Here is a 20,939-nt window from a genome sequence, read left to right as displayed (position 1 = left end):
GAATAAAAGGAATACAAATAGGTAAAGAAACTGTCAAAATATCCCTATTTGCAGATGACAAAAGACCTAAAAAACTCTACTCAGAAGCTTCTAGACATCATCAATAGCTATAGCAAGGTAGCAGGATATAAAATCAGCATACAAAAATCATTAGCATTTCTATACACTAACAATGAGCAAACTGAAAAAGAATGTATGAAAACAATTCCATTTACAATAGCTTCAAAAAAAATCAAATACCTAGGTGTAAACCTAACAAAAGATGTAAAAGACCTCTACAAGGAAAACTATACACTTCTGAAGAAAGAGATTGAGGAAGACTATAGAAAGTGGAGAGATCTCCCATGCTCATGGATTGGTAGAATCAACATAATAAAAATGTCTATACTCCCAAAAGTAATCTATATGCTTAATGCAATTCCCATCAAAATTCCAATGACATTCATTAAAGAGATTGAAAAATCTACTGTTAAATTTATATGGAAACACAAGAGGCCACAAATAACCAAGGCAATACTCAGTCAAAAGAACAATGGTGGAGGTATCACAATACCTGACTTCAAACTATATTACAAAGCAATAACCATAAAACAGCATGGTACTGGCACAAAAACAGACATGAAGACCAGTGGAACAGAACAGAGGACCCAGATATGAAGCCACACAACTATAACCAACTTGTCTTTGACAAAGGAGCTAAAAATATACGATGGAGAAATAGCAGCCTCTTCAACAAAAACTGCTGGGAAAACTGGTTAGCAGTCTGCAAAAAACTGAAACTAGATCCATGTATATCACCCTATACCAAGATTAACTCAAAATGGATCAAGGATCTTAATATCAGACCCCACACTCTAAAGTTGATACAGGAAAGAGTAAGAAATACTCTGGAGTTAGTAGGTATAGGTAAGAACTTTCTCAACGAAACCCCAGCAGCACAGCAACTAAGAGATAGCACAGATTAATGGGACCTCATAAAGCTAAAAAGCTTCTGTTCATCAAAAGAAATGGTCTCTAAACTGAAGAGAACACCCACAGAGTGGGAGAAAATATTTGCCAGCTACACATCAGACAAAGGACTGATAACCAGAATATATAGGGAACTTAAAAAACTAAATTCTCCCAAAACTAATGAACCAATAAAGAAATGGGCAAGTGAACTAAACAGAACTTTCTCAAAAGAAGAAATGCTAATGGCCAAAAAAAAACATGAAAAAATGCTCACCATCTCTAGCAATAAAGGAAATGCAAATTAAAACCGCACTAAGATTCAACCTCACCCCCGTTAGAATAGCCATCATTAACAACACCACGAACAACAGGTGCTGGCGAGGATGTGGGGAAAAAGGAACCCTCTTACACTGTTGGTGGGAATGTAAACTAGTACAACCACTCTGGAAAAAAGTTTGGAGGCTACTTAAAAAGCTGGACATCAATCTACCATTTGATCCAGCAATACCACTCTTGGGGATATACCCAAAAGACTGTTACTCCAGAGGCACCTGCACATCCATGTTTATTGCGGCACTATTCACAATAGCCAAGTTATGGAAACAGCCAAGATGCCCCAGCACTGACGAATGGATTAAGAAAATGTGGTATCTATACACAATGGAATTTTATGCAGCCATGAAGAAGAACGAAATGTTATCATTCGCTGGTAAATGGATGGAATTGGAGAACATCATTCTGAGTGAGGTTAGCCTGGCCCAAAAGACCAAAAATCGTATGTTCTCCCTCATATGTAGACATTAGATCAAGGGCAAACACAACAAGGGGATTGGACTTTGAGCATATGATAAAAGCTTTAGCACACAAGGGAGGGGTGAGGATAGGTAAGACACCTAAAAAATTAGCTAGCATTTGTTGCCCTTAACGCAGAGAAACTAAAGCAGATACCTTAAAAGCAACTGAGGCCAATAGGAAAAGGGGACCAGGAACTAGAGAAAAGGTGAGATCAAAAAGAATTAACCTAGAAGGTAATACACACGCACAGGAAATCAATGTGAGTCAATGCCCTGTATAGCTATCCTTATCTCAACCAGCAAAAACCCTTGTTCCTTCTTGTTATTGCTTATGCTCTCTCTTCAACAAAATTAGAGATACGGGCAAAATAGTTTCTGCTGGGTATTGATGAGGTGCAGGGGGAGAGGGAGGGGGCAGAGTGGGTTGTAACGGAGGGTTGGGGGCAGGGGAGAGAAATGACCGAAGTCTTATATGCACATATAAATAATGAAACAATAAAAAAAAGAGTTCAGAAAGAGTAGAGGACCCCATATTTTTGTAGACTATGATTTTAGAAGCATGCAGGATAACTTTGAACATTAGTCTCTGTGAGAGTCTTCTGAGGTGTTCAACCTGATGGAAGAATCCCAAACTATTCAATCACATGCTAATCTAGAATATATTTGAATATATGTGAAAACATTTTGTAGATATGAGCAGAGTTCAGAGCCCATTGTCTTTGAGTAAGGGAGATGAGCCTGTATAATCTGAGTGGCCTTGTTTGGTCACTTGAAAGACTATTAGAATAGACCTGAGACTTCCCTAATAAGAAGTTTCACTTGTGGACAACAGCTTTAGCTCATGAAAAAAGTTCCAGTCCACTCTCTTTGATGATCTGTCCTGTGCATTTTGGATCTGCTAGCCTTCTCCCACAAGAGTATAAACCAGCCAGGTGCCAATGGCTTATACCAGTAATCCTAACTACTTGGTAGGCTGAGATTGGGAGGATTAAGGTTTGAGATCAGCCCAGGCAAATATTTCATGAGATCATCTCTAAAATAACCACAGCAAAATGTACTGTAGATATGGCTAAAGTAGTAGAGAGCCTGCTTTGCAAGCACTAAGCCCTGAGTTCCAAACCCCAGTCCCACAAATAAAAAAAGAGAGACTATAAACCATACATTTCTTCATTTATCTCCCTGCTTTACTTCCCTATTGAACACCTAGAGAAACACCACCACTTGAGATAAAAGAAGGCTGTTGGATCCCCAAATTATACAGTCAAGGAACTGGCTGATGAAATCACTCAACCTGCAAAGGAATAGTACTATCACTAATAAGTGAAGCTGAGTCAGAGACTAGAGTCAAGAACCCAGAGGACAGCAGAAAGAATCACAGGGATTACAATATTTTCAGGCCTGGAAATCATGAATTGCCCAGGAGGATGTTGCAATTATCTTGAAATCAATGACTTCTTTTTTGCTTCCATTTTTTTGTCCTTTTTGAAAGGGAATATAGATAACTATAATAAGACAACTGTCCTGCCAGTAAAATTTGCGGTCAGGCAAATTGTTTCTTCAGTTTCACAAATAAAGAAGAATTATGCCTCACGATTGATTCTACCCAAACCCCAATGCATTCAAATGTTCTTGGTGTGGAAGAGGAAGGCAGAAGAGCAATTGTCCCAGTGATGCAGTGTGAGGGAGACCTGACCTGTATTAGTTGTTTTGGAGATAGAAGGGGGCATGGGCCAAAGAATACAGGAAGTATGTCGAAGCCTAGGCAAGGAACTAAGTACTCCCTAGAGCCTCCAGAAAGAAATGAGCTCTGTGACACCTCTGTTGAGACCCATCTCAAACATCTACCTCAAAAACTACAAGATCACACATTTGTGTTTTTTGAAGCCACTAAGCTGTTACTTCCCTCCAGCAGCAATAGTAAACTAGCACAGTCACTTTCACTGTAGCTTGGGAGGAAGAGGCTACAAGTCTGGTGACAGGTACACGAGTTTCATCAAGGCTCTAGATTATTTCATAGGTGTAAATGGGAACAAATTTATTAATTCATCAATTATGATATGAAGTTAACTTACACGGATATGAAGCTCTTCATTGATGGATTCTTTTTTATTGGTCTTTCTGACATCCAGGTACCTGACCAGAGGACCAATTGTGATTCCCTAGATCATAAATAACAAAATATAGGGTTCTGCTGAGTGGGTATGTCAATACAGAGACCATGTATAGTATCACAACCATGAGAACATCAATTTGTATGTTTTTCTTTCTAGCTTCCACTGGATAAGTGCTTCAATGTTTACTTTAGTTCTTAATTCTTTCAAATACTGCAATAAAATACATCTTATTTTCTATATTTTAATACAGGAATTGGATTTCATCCTTTAAAATAAACATTTGTTAGCTTACTAAAAGCTAACTTCAGCCAAAACCAAAATCTGTGCTATCAAATACTAATTCAAGGTAAATAGTAGAGTAGCAATCACTTGCTTATCACCCTGGAATATTGTAATAGATAGGTTGTGTTGACTAAAAGGTAACATATATTAGAAGAAAAAGTCTGATCATTAACATAACCTATAAATATCTGATAATTTAGTTTGAGTATTCAAAAGAGATCTAAAAATCAGAAAAGTGCCTTTACTTATATTTTACTAATTAAAATATAGTCCTGGAAGAATCTACTTATTTTGAATATGAAGGAAATCTACCAACCTGAAAAAATACAGTAAAGTATATAACTACTAATGTAGCAGTGACAAACAATTTCTTCCTAGGAAAAAGGGACAGAGGAAGCAAAAACGCAAGTGAAAAACTTCCAGCTCCTCTCACACCACTGTAGAAAATTATGAATTGGTCCTTGATGGAGAAGGGGAAAGTCCGAAACTGGTTACTGACATAGAAGAGAGCAAATACGCCTAGAAAGGGGGAAATATGTATTAGAGCAGAGGGTGATGAACGGTAGGGATTCAATGCTAGAGAACTGAAATCCATATGCACCTGCCGTCCAAACCAGGCTCCCTGATTCCATCACATACCCAAGACCACCCATCCCAAGTAAAGAATTATTCCAGCCTCTTCATTTTTTGGCTGTTCGTGAGGCAATAGTGCCTCAATTTGGAAGTTTTCTCTAGTAGCTGCCTAGAATGTGTAGTGTGTGTATTCATACATGTGTATAAGGTAATAAAACTTGAGTTTTTTACATAAGGTATGTATCTCTAATCTATATTCATAGGTTAGAATATAGATCTGTCTATATTCTGTCTTTCAAAACCAGTTAAAGCAGGTATTTGGAAATAAAAGTATTCTTATCTCATTCTCATTTGATACCCAAAAGTGTGAGGGGAGCACTCTCAGTGACTGAGCTAGCTGGTTCAATTCTTCTTGAGTTCCAATGCAGGCAAGCAAGGAAGTTAGTGAGGGTTTAGCGGGCTTTGTAAGTGGAGGCTGGAGGGCAGAGGAGCTTGCTCAAAACACAGAAGTGGTTTCCACTACGCCGATTCTCCAGTTTCATGTGTTCTGCGTGACTTAGGTACCATGCAGGTCCTGGTTCCTGGTAGGAAGAGTCCCTTTGCTACAGCTCTGACTAAATGAACATTTCAGAATCAGCTCTTCACATCCTTAAGTAGTTCCAGTCACAGAGCTCACAGCAAGCCTCCTTTGGTAACAAGCACAGTGGTGTACAAAAGGCAACAGAATTTAAAAGTTTTCATTATGTTTGGTTTGTCCTATTTGTCTTGTATGCCAGTCATGTGACCTCAGACAAGTTTCTTGATCAATCACACTCCTCATAAACTTAATAGAAATAACAGCAGTACAGGTGTCCCTTGGTAACTCCCATAGATACCAAAATCCATGAATGCTCAAGTCCCTTTTATTAAATGATGTAGTATTTGCTTATAACCTACACATATCCTCCCACAGACTGTAAATCATCTCTAGATTACGTATAGTACCTAGTGCACTGTCAATGCTAGGTCAATAGTTTAGGGAGTGAGAACAAGCAAAAAAATGTGTGCACATGTTTAATACAGATGCATTTTTTTCTACTCTTTTTGATCTGTGATTGGTTGAATCTACAGATGCAGAACCCATGGATATAGAGGGCCAGTATACTTACCTCCAAGGGTATATGAAATGTTAAGTAAATTTAATATCCATAAATAACAGAAATAAGGGTCTTCTATGTTAAACCCTTCATAATCACTATTATTAACAATGATGAGTCAGGAGGGAGAGAGAACAGTGAGCCAGAGAACTGGCTTCTAACACTTGCTCTGTCAATCACTGTGATGTGGCCAAGTAGGTCACTCACTCTCTCAGTGGTGACTCCACCAATTCTCTCAGCTACAAGAGTTGGGCAGGGTGGTCACTAAGGGTGCATAGTGTTGAGGTATCTACAATATTAATCCATTCTTAGGTAGTTCATTTTCCTATTGGCTGTACCAGAGCTCTGTAATGTTACTTCTCTTGACATTAGCTCTACTACCCTGTAAATCCATAGAATATTACAATCAAAAAATCTAAAAAAAAAATGTTAAGTCCATTATTGTTTGGTTGAGGAAGAAGATTTTGACTAGATAAATGTCCATCCAACTTCAGTAATCTTGCCAGAATTGGACTTGAGATTTTAAATTTGTATTTCAGTGTCCTTAATTATCTTTTCACTAGAGATAGGATTGTGTGTTCAATTACTTTTATGAATATTTTAATAATTTTGCATTCTTGCTATTCTTTTCTCCATCCTAAAAGCCATCCTACAGTAATTTGGAATTGATACATTCAACTTGAGTTCTCAGCCATTTCTCCTAATTTTGAGTAATTGACTTAAATGATTAGTCAAAGTCATTTAAAAATACAATTGCTTCTGCTCAAAGGCAACATGTATATTGCACTCCAGTGTCTAGTGTTCTTTTCTAGCTTCTGAAAAATAAATGTACAAGATGTATCTGCAGTCGCTGGGATTTATTTTTTAAAAATTAGGTAGATTTTTCAGGGTTGAGGTCAGTTACATATTTGTCTTTACTAACTAGTATGATAATTAAGAGTAAGCTTTTTAAAGAACAATTTACTCTTGGTCCTCTGTTTGCTATATATACATCATGCACTCAGCCCTCAAACCAGCTACACTATTTAAGGGAATGTTTTCCAACAGTGTTTGTCTTATATAGAATAAAATTTGTGAGATCTCACTTATCCTTAACAAAAGTGTAAATGCCCACAGTTTATAATCTATATCTAATTTAAGGTGCAAGAGGCTACAAATTATCAAAGAAGCGAAGAGCAAGGGCTACATTTACTTTGTTATATTTAAATGTGTAGATGTGAAAATTCTTTCTTTAATTAAAAAACTCAGTACTCTGCTCCAGCCCCGCTTCAAAACCTCATCAGCCAGTCACTAATTACTTTGAGTAATTAGTAATTTGAGTAATTAGTGAGCAAATAGAAAACATTCCTGGTCACTACAGGGAGCCTAGACTTCTCTAACCAGTAAAACAGTTTAGCATCAAATCCCTTCTTCTTTATGTTTTTCCACTGCGTAAAGGACTGAGGCTAAGGAGAAGCCAGGCAGAGGGTCTTGGGGATACTGCAGCTCTTACTGATGGCTCTCCATATCTGGCAGAAGACCAGCGTGAAGCAGATGAAGGCCCAGTTCCACTCGTGGTTCTTCCCAATGGTGGACACGCCCATGAAGATGAAGATCAAGGTCTCACTGACACTGCTCAGCATCTTCATGAAATACTTGATGGTCGTGTAGGATGTCTGGGACACATTTTCTTCCACATACTTTTTCATTGTCACTGCACAAGCTGTGATTCTACAAAATGAGCAGAGTCTCAAAGATAAGCAACAAGTTGTTTTTTTTTTTTAACACCTCCAACAAAAGTCCTCCCCAGTGTTGGTGACACAGATACACAAAGCCTGTCTTTATCTAGCATCAGTGTCTCCTCCATTGCCATTCTCTGGCTAAAGATTTTCCACAGATTTTTCTGTCTTCCTCTTCTCTATTCCTTACATATATCTACAACAAAGAGTTAGTGGAGTGGGGAAGAGAGATGTGGTATGGCCTCCTTTAAAACAATGTCAGACAATTCACTTAGGCAAAGCAGAAGCTTTGTTGAGAGCTTCGTCAGCCCCAAATCTTACTTTCTGTTCCACTCTGGCATAAACCAAAATTAATCCACTTCAGTTGGACAGCAAGAATAACCCAGCAAGAACCTTGTTTTCTCCAAACAGCTTTTCTTATAACAATCTTATGACAATTTTTCATTTCATGTGCTTCTGTTCTACAGCCATTTTCCAAGTATGGGGAAAAGAAAGAACTTTGTCTTGTCTCAGCAGTTTCAGTCATTTTTACCATGGGGAAATGATAGATTCCTAGAATCTATAGTATTATATTTAATTGACATAGGTATTCTTATGCAATAAAATTAGATGTTTCTGCCTGAACAGCTGAATACCAACTCAATGCCATAGAGAAAACAACACAGCCAGGTATAACAAGCCAAACTGAGGAGACTCATCCTATGAAAAACATCTCAAGGCCTCACAAACACAAGGAAAAACATCTAAACAAATATCTTCATTAGAATGGAGAAAATCTAGATTTGTAGTTTTATGCCATCTCTCTAGCTTCCTTTCACACTGAAGAGTCATGAGCTGTGATGTTATTTGAGGAGAAGGGCAGAAGGCAGAAATTTCCCCATGGCATGCCTCCCTTCCATCTGGAAATTAATGTTTCAAGGGAAAAAAGTACTGAGATGGACTTTAACCTTTATCTCTCCCCAGTTCTCTGCACCAATTTTATTTTATATATTTATTTTTATTTTTTATTTGCTTTATTCTTTGTGTGTGTTACTGAGGTTTGAGGTCAAGGTTTTGTGCTTGCTAGGCAGGTTCTCTAATATTTGAGCTGTGCCTCCAGACCTTTTTGCCCTGGTTATTTTGGAGATAGGGTCTCAGACCACGATCCTTCTATTTTAGGCTTACCACTGTAGCTGGGATGACAGGCATGGACCACCACACCCAGCTATTTGTGATATGAGGTCTTGTGAACTTTTATTTGCCTAGGCTGGTCTTGAACCACCATCCTTTGGATCTCAGCCTCTGAAGTAGCTAGGATTACAGTCTTGAGCCACTGGGCCTGGCTTCTGCAACAGCTTTTCACAGCATTTTAAATTGACATTATGGCTGCTACATGTTCCTCAGAAAAATCACCCCAGAAAAGCTTACTTACCCAATTGTTGGAAAGAACGTTTGTTTGGCAAAGTACATGAATCAGATTTTCACACAGAGAAAAAATTTAAATCCAAAGTCCTGCAAAACCTCTGAGGATTATCATCAGAAACCTGAACTCTTCTGGATACCTAGCTCATCTCATGTGGTCCTAAATTTTCCTCATATTACCATGCAACTTGATGCCTGGACTGTACTTACGCCAGGATACCAGAGAGATAGAGTGTTTCAGCTGCTAAGTAAGACAGATAGCTGAACATGAAGACGATGAGGGGTTCAATTGCAGAGATGTTCTGAGTGAAACGTGTGATAAATGCAGAAATAAATCCAAAAATGATGCCAAAAAATACTCCTCCACATCCCACCATGATGAATCGGGCACATCCAGCCAAAATGTCAACAGGTTCTATGTCTTCAAATTTATGCATTTTGGTGAAGGCAATTAATATATTGTATAACACCTACATAAAAAAATGAAAAAAGAAATTAGAAATATTTTATACACCAGCCACCTTGTGTCTGGTTAAATTTTACACAATAATAAATTATACAACAAATATTAACATGACTATGTAACTTTTAAACGTGTTCCATATAATTTAAACACATTGAGACTTATTGAATAAAATGTATAATTTCCGTAGATTTCAATAACTGAGCACATAATGAATGTCTGAGGATTAGGAAATGCTAATCGCTCTGCCTTGATTATTACACATTGTGTACATGCAATGAATCCTTGCCTTGTGCTGCATAAATATGTACAAATAAAATATCAATTAAAAAGTTTAGCTGGCAGTGACTGTAGTGATAGAATGCCTGTCTAACAAATGTGAGGCCCAGAGTTCAAATCTCAGTAACCCCCCAAAAATTAATAATATAAAAACTGAGCACTTACTATGCTCCAGTATCTTTTTTAAGCTCTCTGTATGATTTAATTTATTACCTCTAAGCTTCAAATGTGCCCTTTCTTGTATGCTGTATAAGTAACACACACTTCCTGTGAGCATTTCTCCTTTAAAGTGAGCACCAGGTTTAGCTACCTCAGTAAAGGGAACAGAAGGACCACCACAAGAGGAAATGAATTCCTGAAATTTCTTCAGGGCCTTTCAGGTCACCCATGTCAGTGTGAGGACTTTCAGTGGACCTCCCTGAGCCCCAGGCCCTGAGACCAATTCCTCTGCAGCCTGGCAGCTTCAGTCTGGCCCATATGCATCATGTCTATGGCCTGGGGTCCACCTGAGCAGTGTGCTCTCTGCAGACCATTACCCCTAACTGCATGCCTGCCTCTCCTTTGAAGGCTCTCTGCTTTTGGGAGCACAGGGCCCTAGTGCACCAGGGACTGCTGATGTTGGGCCCTGCCTGCCTTGAAGGGGGTAGACTTTTATACCCAGCAACTCCAGTTCAGTGTCAGTCTGTGGCTGACTTCTCCGGATCTCAGCCTCTCCAGTTGTCAATCCACATTTCCCCAGTGAGATCTGAACCTGTCCAAGGCTCTCCTTTCTTGGATACCATAGGACCCTTAAAGACATCCCTTATGTCTGTCAAATATAACTTACTTAGAGTTAATAAATTTTGCATTACAATTTTTCTCTGAAATCACTATGCAAGCTTCACTTTCCTGAATAAATTCAGCCTGCTACACTCTCCACACACAGATGATCCCTTGGCTGGGGTGAGGTTCAGTATGGGATCACTTACCTAGCATGCTCAAGGCCCTGGGTTCAATCCCTAACACGGCAAGAAAAATAAAAACAGACAAAAAAAAAAAAAACCAAAGAAACAAAAATAAAAAACACATGGTCCCTCACTTAGGATGGTTTGATTCTTTGGCGTTATGATTGTGGAAAAGAGATATGCTTTCAGCAGAAACCATGCTTTGAATTCTGACTTTATATCTTTCCCCAGGCTGGTGACATGCAGAGACTCTCTCAGGATGCTGGGCAGTGGCAGCCACAGCTCCAGGCAGCTGCATGATCCCAGGGGGAACAGCTGACCCTGTAGAGTACACTGTCCTGCTCAGCCAGGATGGTCAATAGTGTGGGTGTATTACATGCCATTTCAGCTTATGTGGGTTTATCAGGATGTGACCCCGTTGTCAGTGAAGGAACATCTTTATACCATTTTATTGAACTCTCCAAACAGCTCTAGCCTATGGGATACAGACTTTTTATTTTCCTATTTGTCTACTTATTACAACATTTATTGTGAAGTTGCAGAGACTATTTTATGTCACTCCACAGCCCAGAACTTAGATCTAGCTTCTAGACAGTGGAAACAAACAGAGGGAATGAGATACATAAAAATGATGATTGGGCTGGGCATGGTAGCTCATGCCTGCAATCCTAGCTACCTGGGAGGCAGAGATAGAAGGATTATAGTTCTTGGCCAGCCCTGGGGGTGGGGGGAAAGGTAGGGAGATTCTATATTAATAAACAAGCTTGGGGTGGTGGCTCACTCCTGTAATCCCAGTTACTCAGGAGACAGAGGATTGTGGACTGAGGCTGGCCTGAAAGAAAGCAAAAGACTGTATCAGAAAAATAAACTAAAGCAAAAGGGCTGGGAGGGAGAGCCTGGTTCAAGTGGTAGAACACTTGCCTAAGGAGCACAAGACCCTGAGTTCAAAACCCAGAACAACCAAAAAGCAAAAACACAGACAGATGACCCAAGACGCCTGCAGTAAAGAAGACATTTGAGAATATGAGACCCTGAAGAATCCTGCAGAACCACAGCACACACCATTTGAGCTTTGTTTGCCCACGCCAGGAAAACTAAAGTCATCAGGGCAAGGGCGGCAGCTAAAGCTCAAGGAAGCAGTGAGTGTGAGGATGTTCCTGAGTGCTGCAGAACCCCAGGGTGAGACGCTGGGCCCTCATCCCACAGCCCCCTCACTGTCTGAGTCCATCTCCGCTGCTATGGCAGCATACCTCAGCGCAGGTGATGTACCAACAACAGAAGTTCATTTGACTCATGGTTCTAGAAGATGGGAAGTCCAAGAGCATAGCAGGAGAGGGCCTCCATGCTGTTTGATCACATGACCAGAAGGAAAGTGAGCACACTTGAGACAGAAAGAGAAGGCAGGAGGGGCTCAAAACTATTACAAACCAGCCAGAGTTCTCCTGCGGTACCTGCATTAATCCATTCATGAGGGCAGACTAATCACATCTCAAGGGTGATTCCAACCCTAGCTACCATCACAATGGCTATCGAATGGCTGCATGAGTTTTGGAGGGGACATTCCAATCACAGCATTCCCTTTATCCTCTGCTCTCCTCTTACCTCTGATGTGGATCTCTCTCTGCACCCTGCCAGGTTTCCCTAGGCCTCAGCCTCTGTTCCACTCCAATCTCTCCAATTCCATTCTAGTTGATGGAGACACCAAGGCCACCTCCTCTTTTCCTCGTGGCTTAACAGCTTTGAGGTTCTGGCTTTGGCTTCACCTACAGGGCTAACCAGAACTGTATGCTGTCTGTACTAGCCCATTTTGTGGTCCTGGCCCCTACAGGCCTGTGTTGTGCATGACTGTGGGCACTTACTGTGATATCACCATTACTACAAAAGGTTGTTGGCTTCTCACAGACAGAGATTGGCAATAATGATCAATTGCCTAGAAGAGTTGTCCCTAGACTCGTGTTTTGTTATATACATTAACAGTCAATGTGCATTAAAAACAAAGCCCCATTCTATCTCACTTGTCCTCTCCTCTAAGGATGGCCTCACCTTTGCTTGTCAAAGGTTTCCTCTACTGACATTGAAGTGGAAGAAGCACTCTGTGGAGGTGGGAATCCTTGCTTTTGAAGACCCTAGAGTCAGCATGTATTTTGCTTGTACGTTTTCCAGCTATCCACATTCACACTACGGCATGGCTCTTGGTTTTGGAATGTGATTTGGCAGAGAGGGTGGTTCCTCAAAGTAGCTCACGTGTCACCTGTACTCAACCAGTATGTTTCATTGCCAAGGGACTGTGCTGGTCGAGGAGGGAGGACACAAGGTGGATGCACATGGGGCCTCTCTCACATGCTCTTGGTCCACAGGTACCTCCATGTACAGTTTTGTCATTGTGACTAAGGCCATTGTAACAAAGAGAAACAAGCTGGGTGGCTCAAATTAACAGGAATTTATTCTCTCACTGTTCTACAGATCAGAAGTCCAGAACCAAGACATTGTCAGGGCTGTGCTCCCTCTGGTGATGCTAAGGCATCCTCCTTGTCTCTTCCTAGCTCTGGTGGTTGTTGGTAATCCTTGGTTTGTGGACACATCACTTCAGTCTCTGTCTTCCCTCTTCAGATGACCTTCTCTGTGTCTCCTCTTCCTAAGGACTCCAGTCATTAGATTAAGTTCCACTTCAATCCAGTGTAAATTCTTACAATTAATTATATCTGCAAAGATACTGTTTTGAAATAAGGTCACTTCTTGAGGTTCCAGGTGGACATGAATGTATTGGTGGGAGGGAAAGCCACTATTCTATGTAGGATGGCTATTATAACCAAAAGTACACTTACATGAAATTAACTTATACTTTAGACTAGCAGACTTAAGTTATAAATTTCCTACAGCACAAATGATACCATTTTGAATTGTGAAAGATCCTAAACTATGGCTTTTCACCAAATGGTTCCATCCGGTTTCTTAAGCAATGCTAGGACACATTTCAGTGTAGAGATGTGTGCCCAATTTCTAATGTAATTGGCAGCCAGTGACCAATAAGCTTGACTAGATAAGGAAATGTAGACAGATTATAGAAAGGCTTTCCTCTTTATTCCAAAGAGAAATTTCTAGTACATTTTCTGGAAGGAGATGCTGGGAACAGGGAAGTAGAATCAGAAGCTTGATGCAAATTTGCTCAATCAAGGGCATACACACACCGTGAATATTGTAAATTTCTGAAATTAGGAAAAGAGTTAATTAAAAGAGGGAGACTTGTGGAATTCTTGAACCAGATTTGTTTAGGAATACACATGCTAAAGTGCAGAAATTTTAAGAAACAAAAGTGCAAAAGAAGATGGTCCATGGCCCACAATCCTGTCCACACAATCCATAAAGATAAATATGTCTTTCTTCATCCTGCTTCTCTGTCATCACCTGTCTTATCGGACGTCAATCATCCATCTCTCCATCTGTGGCAGAGATCTGAGGGAATGAAACTGACCAGCCATCTTCTGACTTTTAACTCCCAATTACTGTTCTCAGCTAATGACAAAAAGGTGACACTAGCACAGAGGCAGGCGCCTTCCTGGAAGGCACAGGACTCCTGTGTTTGGTGCCCTTAGCCTGAGGACTCCCCATGGGCTAGGTAAACTCTGAGAAATGCTGCAAGACAGTCCCATCCAGTTTCTCTCCTTCCTTCTCTTTCACCAGGGGTCACTGCACTCAGTTCTGAGGGCTTGGCCTGATCCCAGGCTCTTGTTTCATTTGTCCTCGTCAGCATTTCCTTAATAAACTCCTTGCACTTCTGGTGCCTCCTGGGTGTCTGATCTGTAGATGACCTGAAAATATCTATCTGTCTATTTATGTATCAATCATATTTTACAAAGCTGATATAATACTGCTCTATTTAATTTAAGCAAGTTGAGACATGTTTGAAGAAAAAGTTGGCTGAGCACATGGTTTCAAAATAAATCCAGAAGAAACTTAGTGATTTTGTCCTGACACAGTTGAGTGTGTTTAACTTAATTTCCTTTCTTTCTTTATCTTTTTCTTTCTTTCTTTCTTCCTTCCTTCCTTCCTTCCTTCCTTCCTTTCTTTCTTTCTTTCTTTCTTTCTTTCTTTCTTTCTTTCCTTCTTTCTTTCTTTCTTTCATTCACAGGACCGGGGTTTGAACTCAGGGCTTCATGTTTGCAAAACAGGAAAAACGGGGTCTCACAAACTATTTGCCCAGGCTGGCCTCAAAGCATAGTCCTCCCAACCTCGGCCTCCCAAGTAGCTAGAATTACAGGCATGAGCCACTGGTGCCTGGCTCTAATTTCATTTCTGTGTGATGCTGGAGCAATCCACATATGGCTCTTAGAAGCCTTGGGTATGACTCCCAAAGGAGAGAAGACAAGATGAGAAGCCAGACATTGTTCAACAAGCCCAGAAAGGTAGGTTTGAATGAGGTTTATTTGACTCTCAAATCCAGAGGAAACTCAGGCAACATGATTGAGAGTCAAAGATTTGAATATTGTTGCCACAAACCAAAACTCTTTCATATAGCTTCCCAGTTGATGGCAATGACTTAGGAACATCTCCTAGTCCTCCATTGACCCTGGTATCCAGGGACCCACAGGAAGATGCCATGTACTTTCAGAAGTGAAAACAGTCCATACAATTAAGAGACTAACTACATTTCAGACAAAATCTGTATGGCTACATGAAAAATAATTTACAGACTTTCAAATTAGCAGACCCTGGGTGTTATTATCAGAGGCAAAAGATTTTCTTCGGATTGACTTTAATGCATATGTGTTTTTCACATGTGAAAGGGAGAAACAGCCAATGCTAAATCCAAACAGGGCCGTGGTACCTGAACAGGGTGAGATTTTCCCTCTTTACTCATTGTCACGGGAAGTGGTTGCTTTGTGTCATCTTTAATAAACTCTTTATACCCCCATGAGTATCATGATGGCAACTCTCTAACTGAAACCACTGCAAAATTTGCAAAGCTCATTTAACACACAAAAACTCACTACAACTAAAAAACAGCAGCCCACCGACCATAGCTCAACAGAGGTGGAGAGCTAGCTCCAAACATGCTGAATTTGTTTTGTTTTAGCGACTTCATTGAGTAATAATTTACGTATGATAAACTACATCTAAAATGAGTGAATTCTGGACACTGTATACATCCATGAAACCACCACTTTAGTGACTATATTGCACAATTCCACAAACCAAGAAAGGTTTTTCATTACTTCTTAAAGTTGATCCCCTCCTCTGACCATGGGCACTGGGAGTGTAGTTGCATTTTAAGTGAATAGAGTAATAAAGAATGAACTCATTTGTGCCTGGCTTTATAAACTCAATGTGATGGTTTGGGGGAGTTATCTGTATTGTTACAGATGTCAGTGGCCCCTCCTTTTTCCTGAGTGGTGTTCTACCACATGGTCATAGCATATGTGATCTTCCCTTTCTCCTATTAGTGCACATTTTTTCTCCAGCCCTTCAAAATAGTTTTTGACTATTTGAATATTGCTGCTGTAAACATTACAAGTTAGTGTGTGTGTGTGTGTGTGTGTGTGTGTGTGTGTGGGTAGACCCATGTTTCATTTCTCTTGGGGATATACCTGGGAATGGAACACCTAGGTAGTATAATAGAACTACTAAAGTTTTAGGAGACTACCAAATAACTTTCAAAAGTCATTGCATCATTTTACATTCCCACAATAAATGCATGAAATTCTAAGTTGTGCCATAATCTTGAAACCTTCCTCTTTTTACATCTATTCTATCAGTACTATATCAATACTGTATCAGTAATAATAATGTACTATTTCAGTAGTCTTGTATCATTTGCCTGTTATATCGTTTTGTAAGCATTTACTTTCAACGTATCTATGTCTTTATAATTAAATTGCATTTCTTACAAATAGAATTTTTTGAGTCTTGCTTTATAATCAGTTCTGGTAATTTCTGGCTTTTAATTAGAGTAATTAATCCATTAATATTTAATTTTACAGCTGTTATGATTGATTTAGATCTGCCATATTATCTTTTCTCCCTCTGTGTATTTTTTCTTCCTATATTCATTTGATTCATTGAATACTTTTTAGCACTCTCTTTTTTATCTATTTGTCATACCTCACTTTGTCATAAAGCACGTTCTATTCCTGGGTTCCTAATCTGTCAGCTAGGGATTAAATTGTTTTCCCCAAAAATTCATGTGTCAAAGTCTTAACCTTCAGCACCTCAGAATGTGACTATATTTGGAGACAGAAGATAAAAGTTAAAATGAGATCATAAGAGCAGAGCCCTAAGCTAACATGGCTGTTGTCCCCCATAAGAAAAGGAAAAGACATTAGGGAGGGCCATAGGAAGGAAAAGACATGTGAGGACATAGTAAGAAACTGACTGCCTGCAAGCCAACTAGAGGCTTTACCAGAAATGAACCGCCAGAGACCTGACCTTGTACTCCCAGCCTCCAGAACCACAGAAAATAAATGTCTATTGTGTAAGGCACCCACTCTGTGGCATTTTGTTTTGGCCACCTTGGAGGATTAATATAGGATCTATGTCTTCCTTATTGCCTTTGTAACTTTAAAATTAGTCCTTACTGCTGGTGTTGCTATAAATTCTGTTCCTTACAAACAAAAAAGCTTAATGGGTGCCTACATGCAAGTAAAAAGCATTGAAAGTTCAAACTCATAACATGGTAAGAAGGTTCTTTACTGCATGTCAGATATTGAAAGGGTACAAAGACCATCATAAAGAAATACATTCACCAACCTTACTCAGTAAATCAAATAAATTTCATTTAATTTTCTAGTCTATAAGATGGGGCAATGGCAGATTAAATTCTGTCATAGGACAAGTTCTTGACCCCCTCACTGCTCAAGTAAGCTTCATAAGGCCAGCAATTACATCCCAACCACTGCACAATGATGCAAAGGACAGAAGACAGGATGCTTTACCTCATTCCTAGAGAAAGAAAAAAGACCTGCAACCCAGGACAAGACCCTCCTTGGGTTGCTATTCATGCACATTTGTTGCTTATAAGTTCAGAGAATAGAGGCCAAGTTGGTAATATGAAAAGATGTCAGTGAATGTAAAGGAGAGAAAAATGTGAGTAGCAAGATTTTGTTGACTTAGAACACAACAAGGAAGTTTCTTTAAGGAACTTTACAACTTAAAAAGTTTGAGTGAGCTAGAAGCATAGTAGTTTGGAGGGTTGACATAAGTCAGCTATAATTGCCACCTACTTGTCAACAATTCTCAAATCTTCCTTTATCTTCCTTGGCTATAGATTCCTATTAGGAAAGCTAGCAAACAATTCTCTTCAATAGCCTAAAGTTATCTCAAACTCAGTAGTTCAAAACTAACCTAAGAGACTCCCCCCGCCCACCATGCACACATACCTTTCCACACAAGGAAGTCCCAGAGCCTGATAGTCCTCCCCCCACCTTTGCAAATTTTTCTCCTCCCTCATTCCCACACCAACTTGGAGCAAACACCCAAAAACTGTCTTTTACTGCCGGGTGTCAGTATATCTATATGATACAAAAAGTGACTTAAAGGCTAACCTCAAAATTCTGCTAAGTATAAAATTCTGTGTGTAGATGTAAATTCACTAAAGACTAGCTCTGTGATTTGCTTTTTCTGTGGAGAAGTTTGCTCTGGCATCACAGAAGGAACAGTGCCTGACAAAGGAGCTGCTCAGTAATATTTTTGAATGGATGGAATGATGGATGGACAACAGGATGGAAGGATGGATGGATGGATGGATGGATGGAAGAATGGGTGGATGGATGGATGCACAGTTGGATGAATGCATGGAAGGGTGGATGAAGAGATGGATGGATGGATGGATGGATGGATGGATGGATGATTAGGACCAGGGGTATCTGGCTCTACTAAGTATTACTGAACTTCATCATCAAAATAAAGGAGTTGAAGTTCATGATGTCTCAGTTCTTTCCCATGGTATTAGTCTAGTATTTATTACTGTAGTTCTGGTGTGATTTGTTTCTCAAAGGTTCATTTGCTGGAGGCTCAGTGTGGTGATTTTTAGAGGTGGTGCAATCTTTAAGAGATGGGGCCTACTGAAAAGTGATGAGGTCATGGGGTGCCACCCTCACTAGGGATCCATGGTCTTCCGGCAGAAGTGTTTTCTATCACTCTTACTGGAAGTCTGTTAATAGTAGATTGTTATAAGAGGACTTAGTCCCTCCCCTGAATTTCTTTGATTCCTCCCTTGCACATATGCACTTTGGGTCCTGTGGGGGATTCTCTTTCTGCTTCTCCACCATATTGTTACACAACCAGAGGGCCCTTACAGTGATGTCATGCCTTTTGGACTTTCAGCTTCCTAACCATGGGCCAAAGTGAACACTTTTATATAAAAATTAACCAATTTCAGGTACTTTGTCATATCAACACAAAACAGACAAATGTGCCCACCCACAAGCAAAGACAGTAAGAAGTGAAATGTGGATGACCACAGCCTGGAGGCAGAATCAAGGGCTTCCTCCCCTATCTACCCCAAGATCTAAAACTACAGAGCAGGTCATACAACAGGTTCTGCTGGATGGAAGCCATATATGTAATCAATGAGGAAGCTATAGGGAAACTATTTGTCAACCAGTGTCTCCCAAAAGCCAACTCATGAGGCTTTCACATGGCATTGAGCTTATTTTTCCATACTGCGTTCCAACATACCCAATAGATCCTTGAGAACATATGCTCAGTGCTGCTGCTGGTGGGACATCTGTTGGAAAACAACCATAGGAGAAGGAAACTCTAGGCTGTATCAAAGTGCGAGGCTGTCCTCCCTGGATGAATATTTTATATAATCTCCCAGGGAATTTCTGTGGCTGTAAAGGGTTATTTTAAAAAAAATCAGAATAATATGTAGGTCCATGGTTGCATGTTAAGAAGAATAGTTTATAAACAAGAAGAAGAAAGCCAAATGTCCACAGCTTGTGACTCAGCAGTCAAGGGCAGGGGACAGAGCAGGTTTACTTCTGCATCCCGGGCACTTAGCCCAGTTGGTGAGAAGCACAGATTGATTTTCTGCCCACCTAATTATTCTCCAAAGAGAAATTGCTCTTCTCCCAAGTATTTCCCTTTTTCCTTTTCCAAATCCATTTCTATAGCAGCCCAACCCACCTCCTGCAAGGAAAGGACAACTTGACAATCAACAAGGCTTTGTTCTTTTTTGTCACTTGAAATGAGTTCCAATCATCCTGAGTGGTTCACAGTGTAGTCTGGTCACAGATCATTTTGTGCAATTCAAACCTCAGTATTCTACTGTCAAGCAGGAAAAAAGAAAAAGAACCAAACAAGTGTTTAGGACTTGAATTTGAGGAACTGCAGAAAATAATTATTGAATGACCCAGCCTTAGTCCTGCATTGCTCCAGCCTGCCTCCGGGCAATAGGCTCCCCCAGAAGGGGCTAGTCTTTCAGGCTGCTGCTTACAAAGCAGCTCACTTGACCCCATGTTTGTGGGAGGTAAAGGAGGCATCATTGTGGAAGGTTAGGTGTCAGACAAACCCCCTCCATGTTGGTGAGCTTTGCCCTCCAGCACATTCCTGGGACCTACACTAGCTGTCTTCACTCCTCCTCATGCCACCTCCCCATCCTGCTCCAAGCTCCATTCATCTTCACTCCAGGCTACATTGGTTGTGATGTCACACATGCACAAAAGACAGACACTCACACACACACACACACACACATACACACACACACACACACACACACACACAGCGCACCCTGTTACACTGTGAGTGGCAGCTGCAGGCAAAAGGGAAGCTCATCAAGCAAACCTCTAAACATTTTGGCTGAGAGCCTATGTCTAAAGGCAAACATGGCAGCCCTGGCTGGGGAGCAGGACTCTTGCCCTCCCCTTTCCACTGCAGCACCGTGGGGAGATGCCTCCCTCCTCTGGCATTTGTGTTGGCTTTTCAGGGCGGTGGTGTTCACTTTCTGGTCTCCTGGCCAAGTAAGGCTTCTGGGTCCTGTTTGAGGTTTAAACCTAATCGTCATAGGAATGCATAAGGCAGGTTGCCTTCGTTGTATGACTCCTTCTCTGGTGTATAAGAAGGCCAAAGCGATATTTATTCATCACCCACCCTCTAGAAGTTTCATTTTATGACCTCCTCACAACCACCCTCTGAATTCAGATCAATCATTCCCATTTCCCACATTGGAAACTGAAAAATAAAAGATTGATACCCTTAACCAAAACCATGCATTTTTGTAGGCTCACATCCCCCTATGCACCCAGTTCCCTACATTCTTCACCAGAATTGAACAGATGCTCCCTG

The 20,939-nt window shown here is 40.4% G+C and overlaps 1 protein-coding gene across 1 annotated transcript in view; it reads right to left on the bottom strand.

The window, feature by feature from the left end:
- Window positions 1–20,939, bottom strand: part of Slc9a4 (solute carrier family 9 member A4) — a 61,344-nt gene that overhangs the window by 28,665 nt on the left and 11,740 nt on the right. The window contains exons 3-6 of the mRNA XM_074050453.1: window positions 9,180–9,439; window positions 7,343–7,560; window positions 4,458–4,660; window positions 3,818–3,904 (exon numbers count right to left, since the gene is read on the bottom strand). Coding sequence (XP_073906554.1) covers window positions 3,818–3,904; window positions 4,458–4,660; window positions 7,343–7,560; window positions 9,180–9,439 — 768 coding nt within the window. The remainder of the gene's footprint in view (window positions 1–3,817; window positions 3,905–4,457; window positions 4,661–7,342; window positions 7,561–9,179; window positions 9,440–20,939) is intronic.

The sequence above is a fragment of the Castor canadensis genome, chromosome 12 (assembly GCF_047511655.1).
Source record: "Castor canadensis chromosome 12, mCasCan1.hap1v2, whole genome shotgun sequence".
NCBI lineage: Eukaryota > Metazoa > Chordata > Mammalia > Rodentia > Castoridae > Castor > Castor canadensis.
This window is presented reverse-complemented; position numbering and strand designations above follow the sequence as displayed.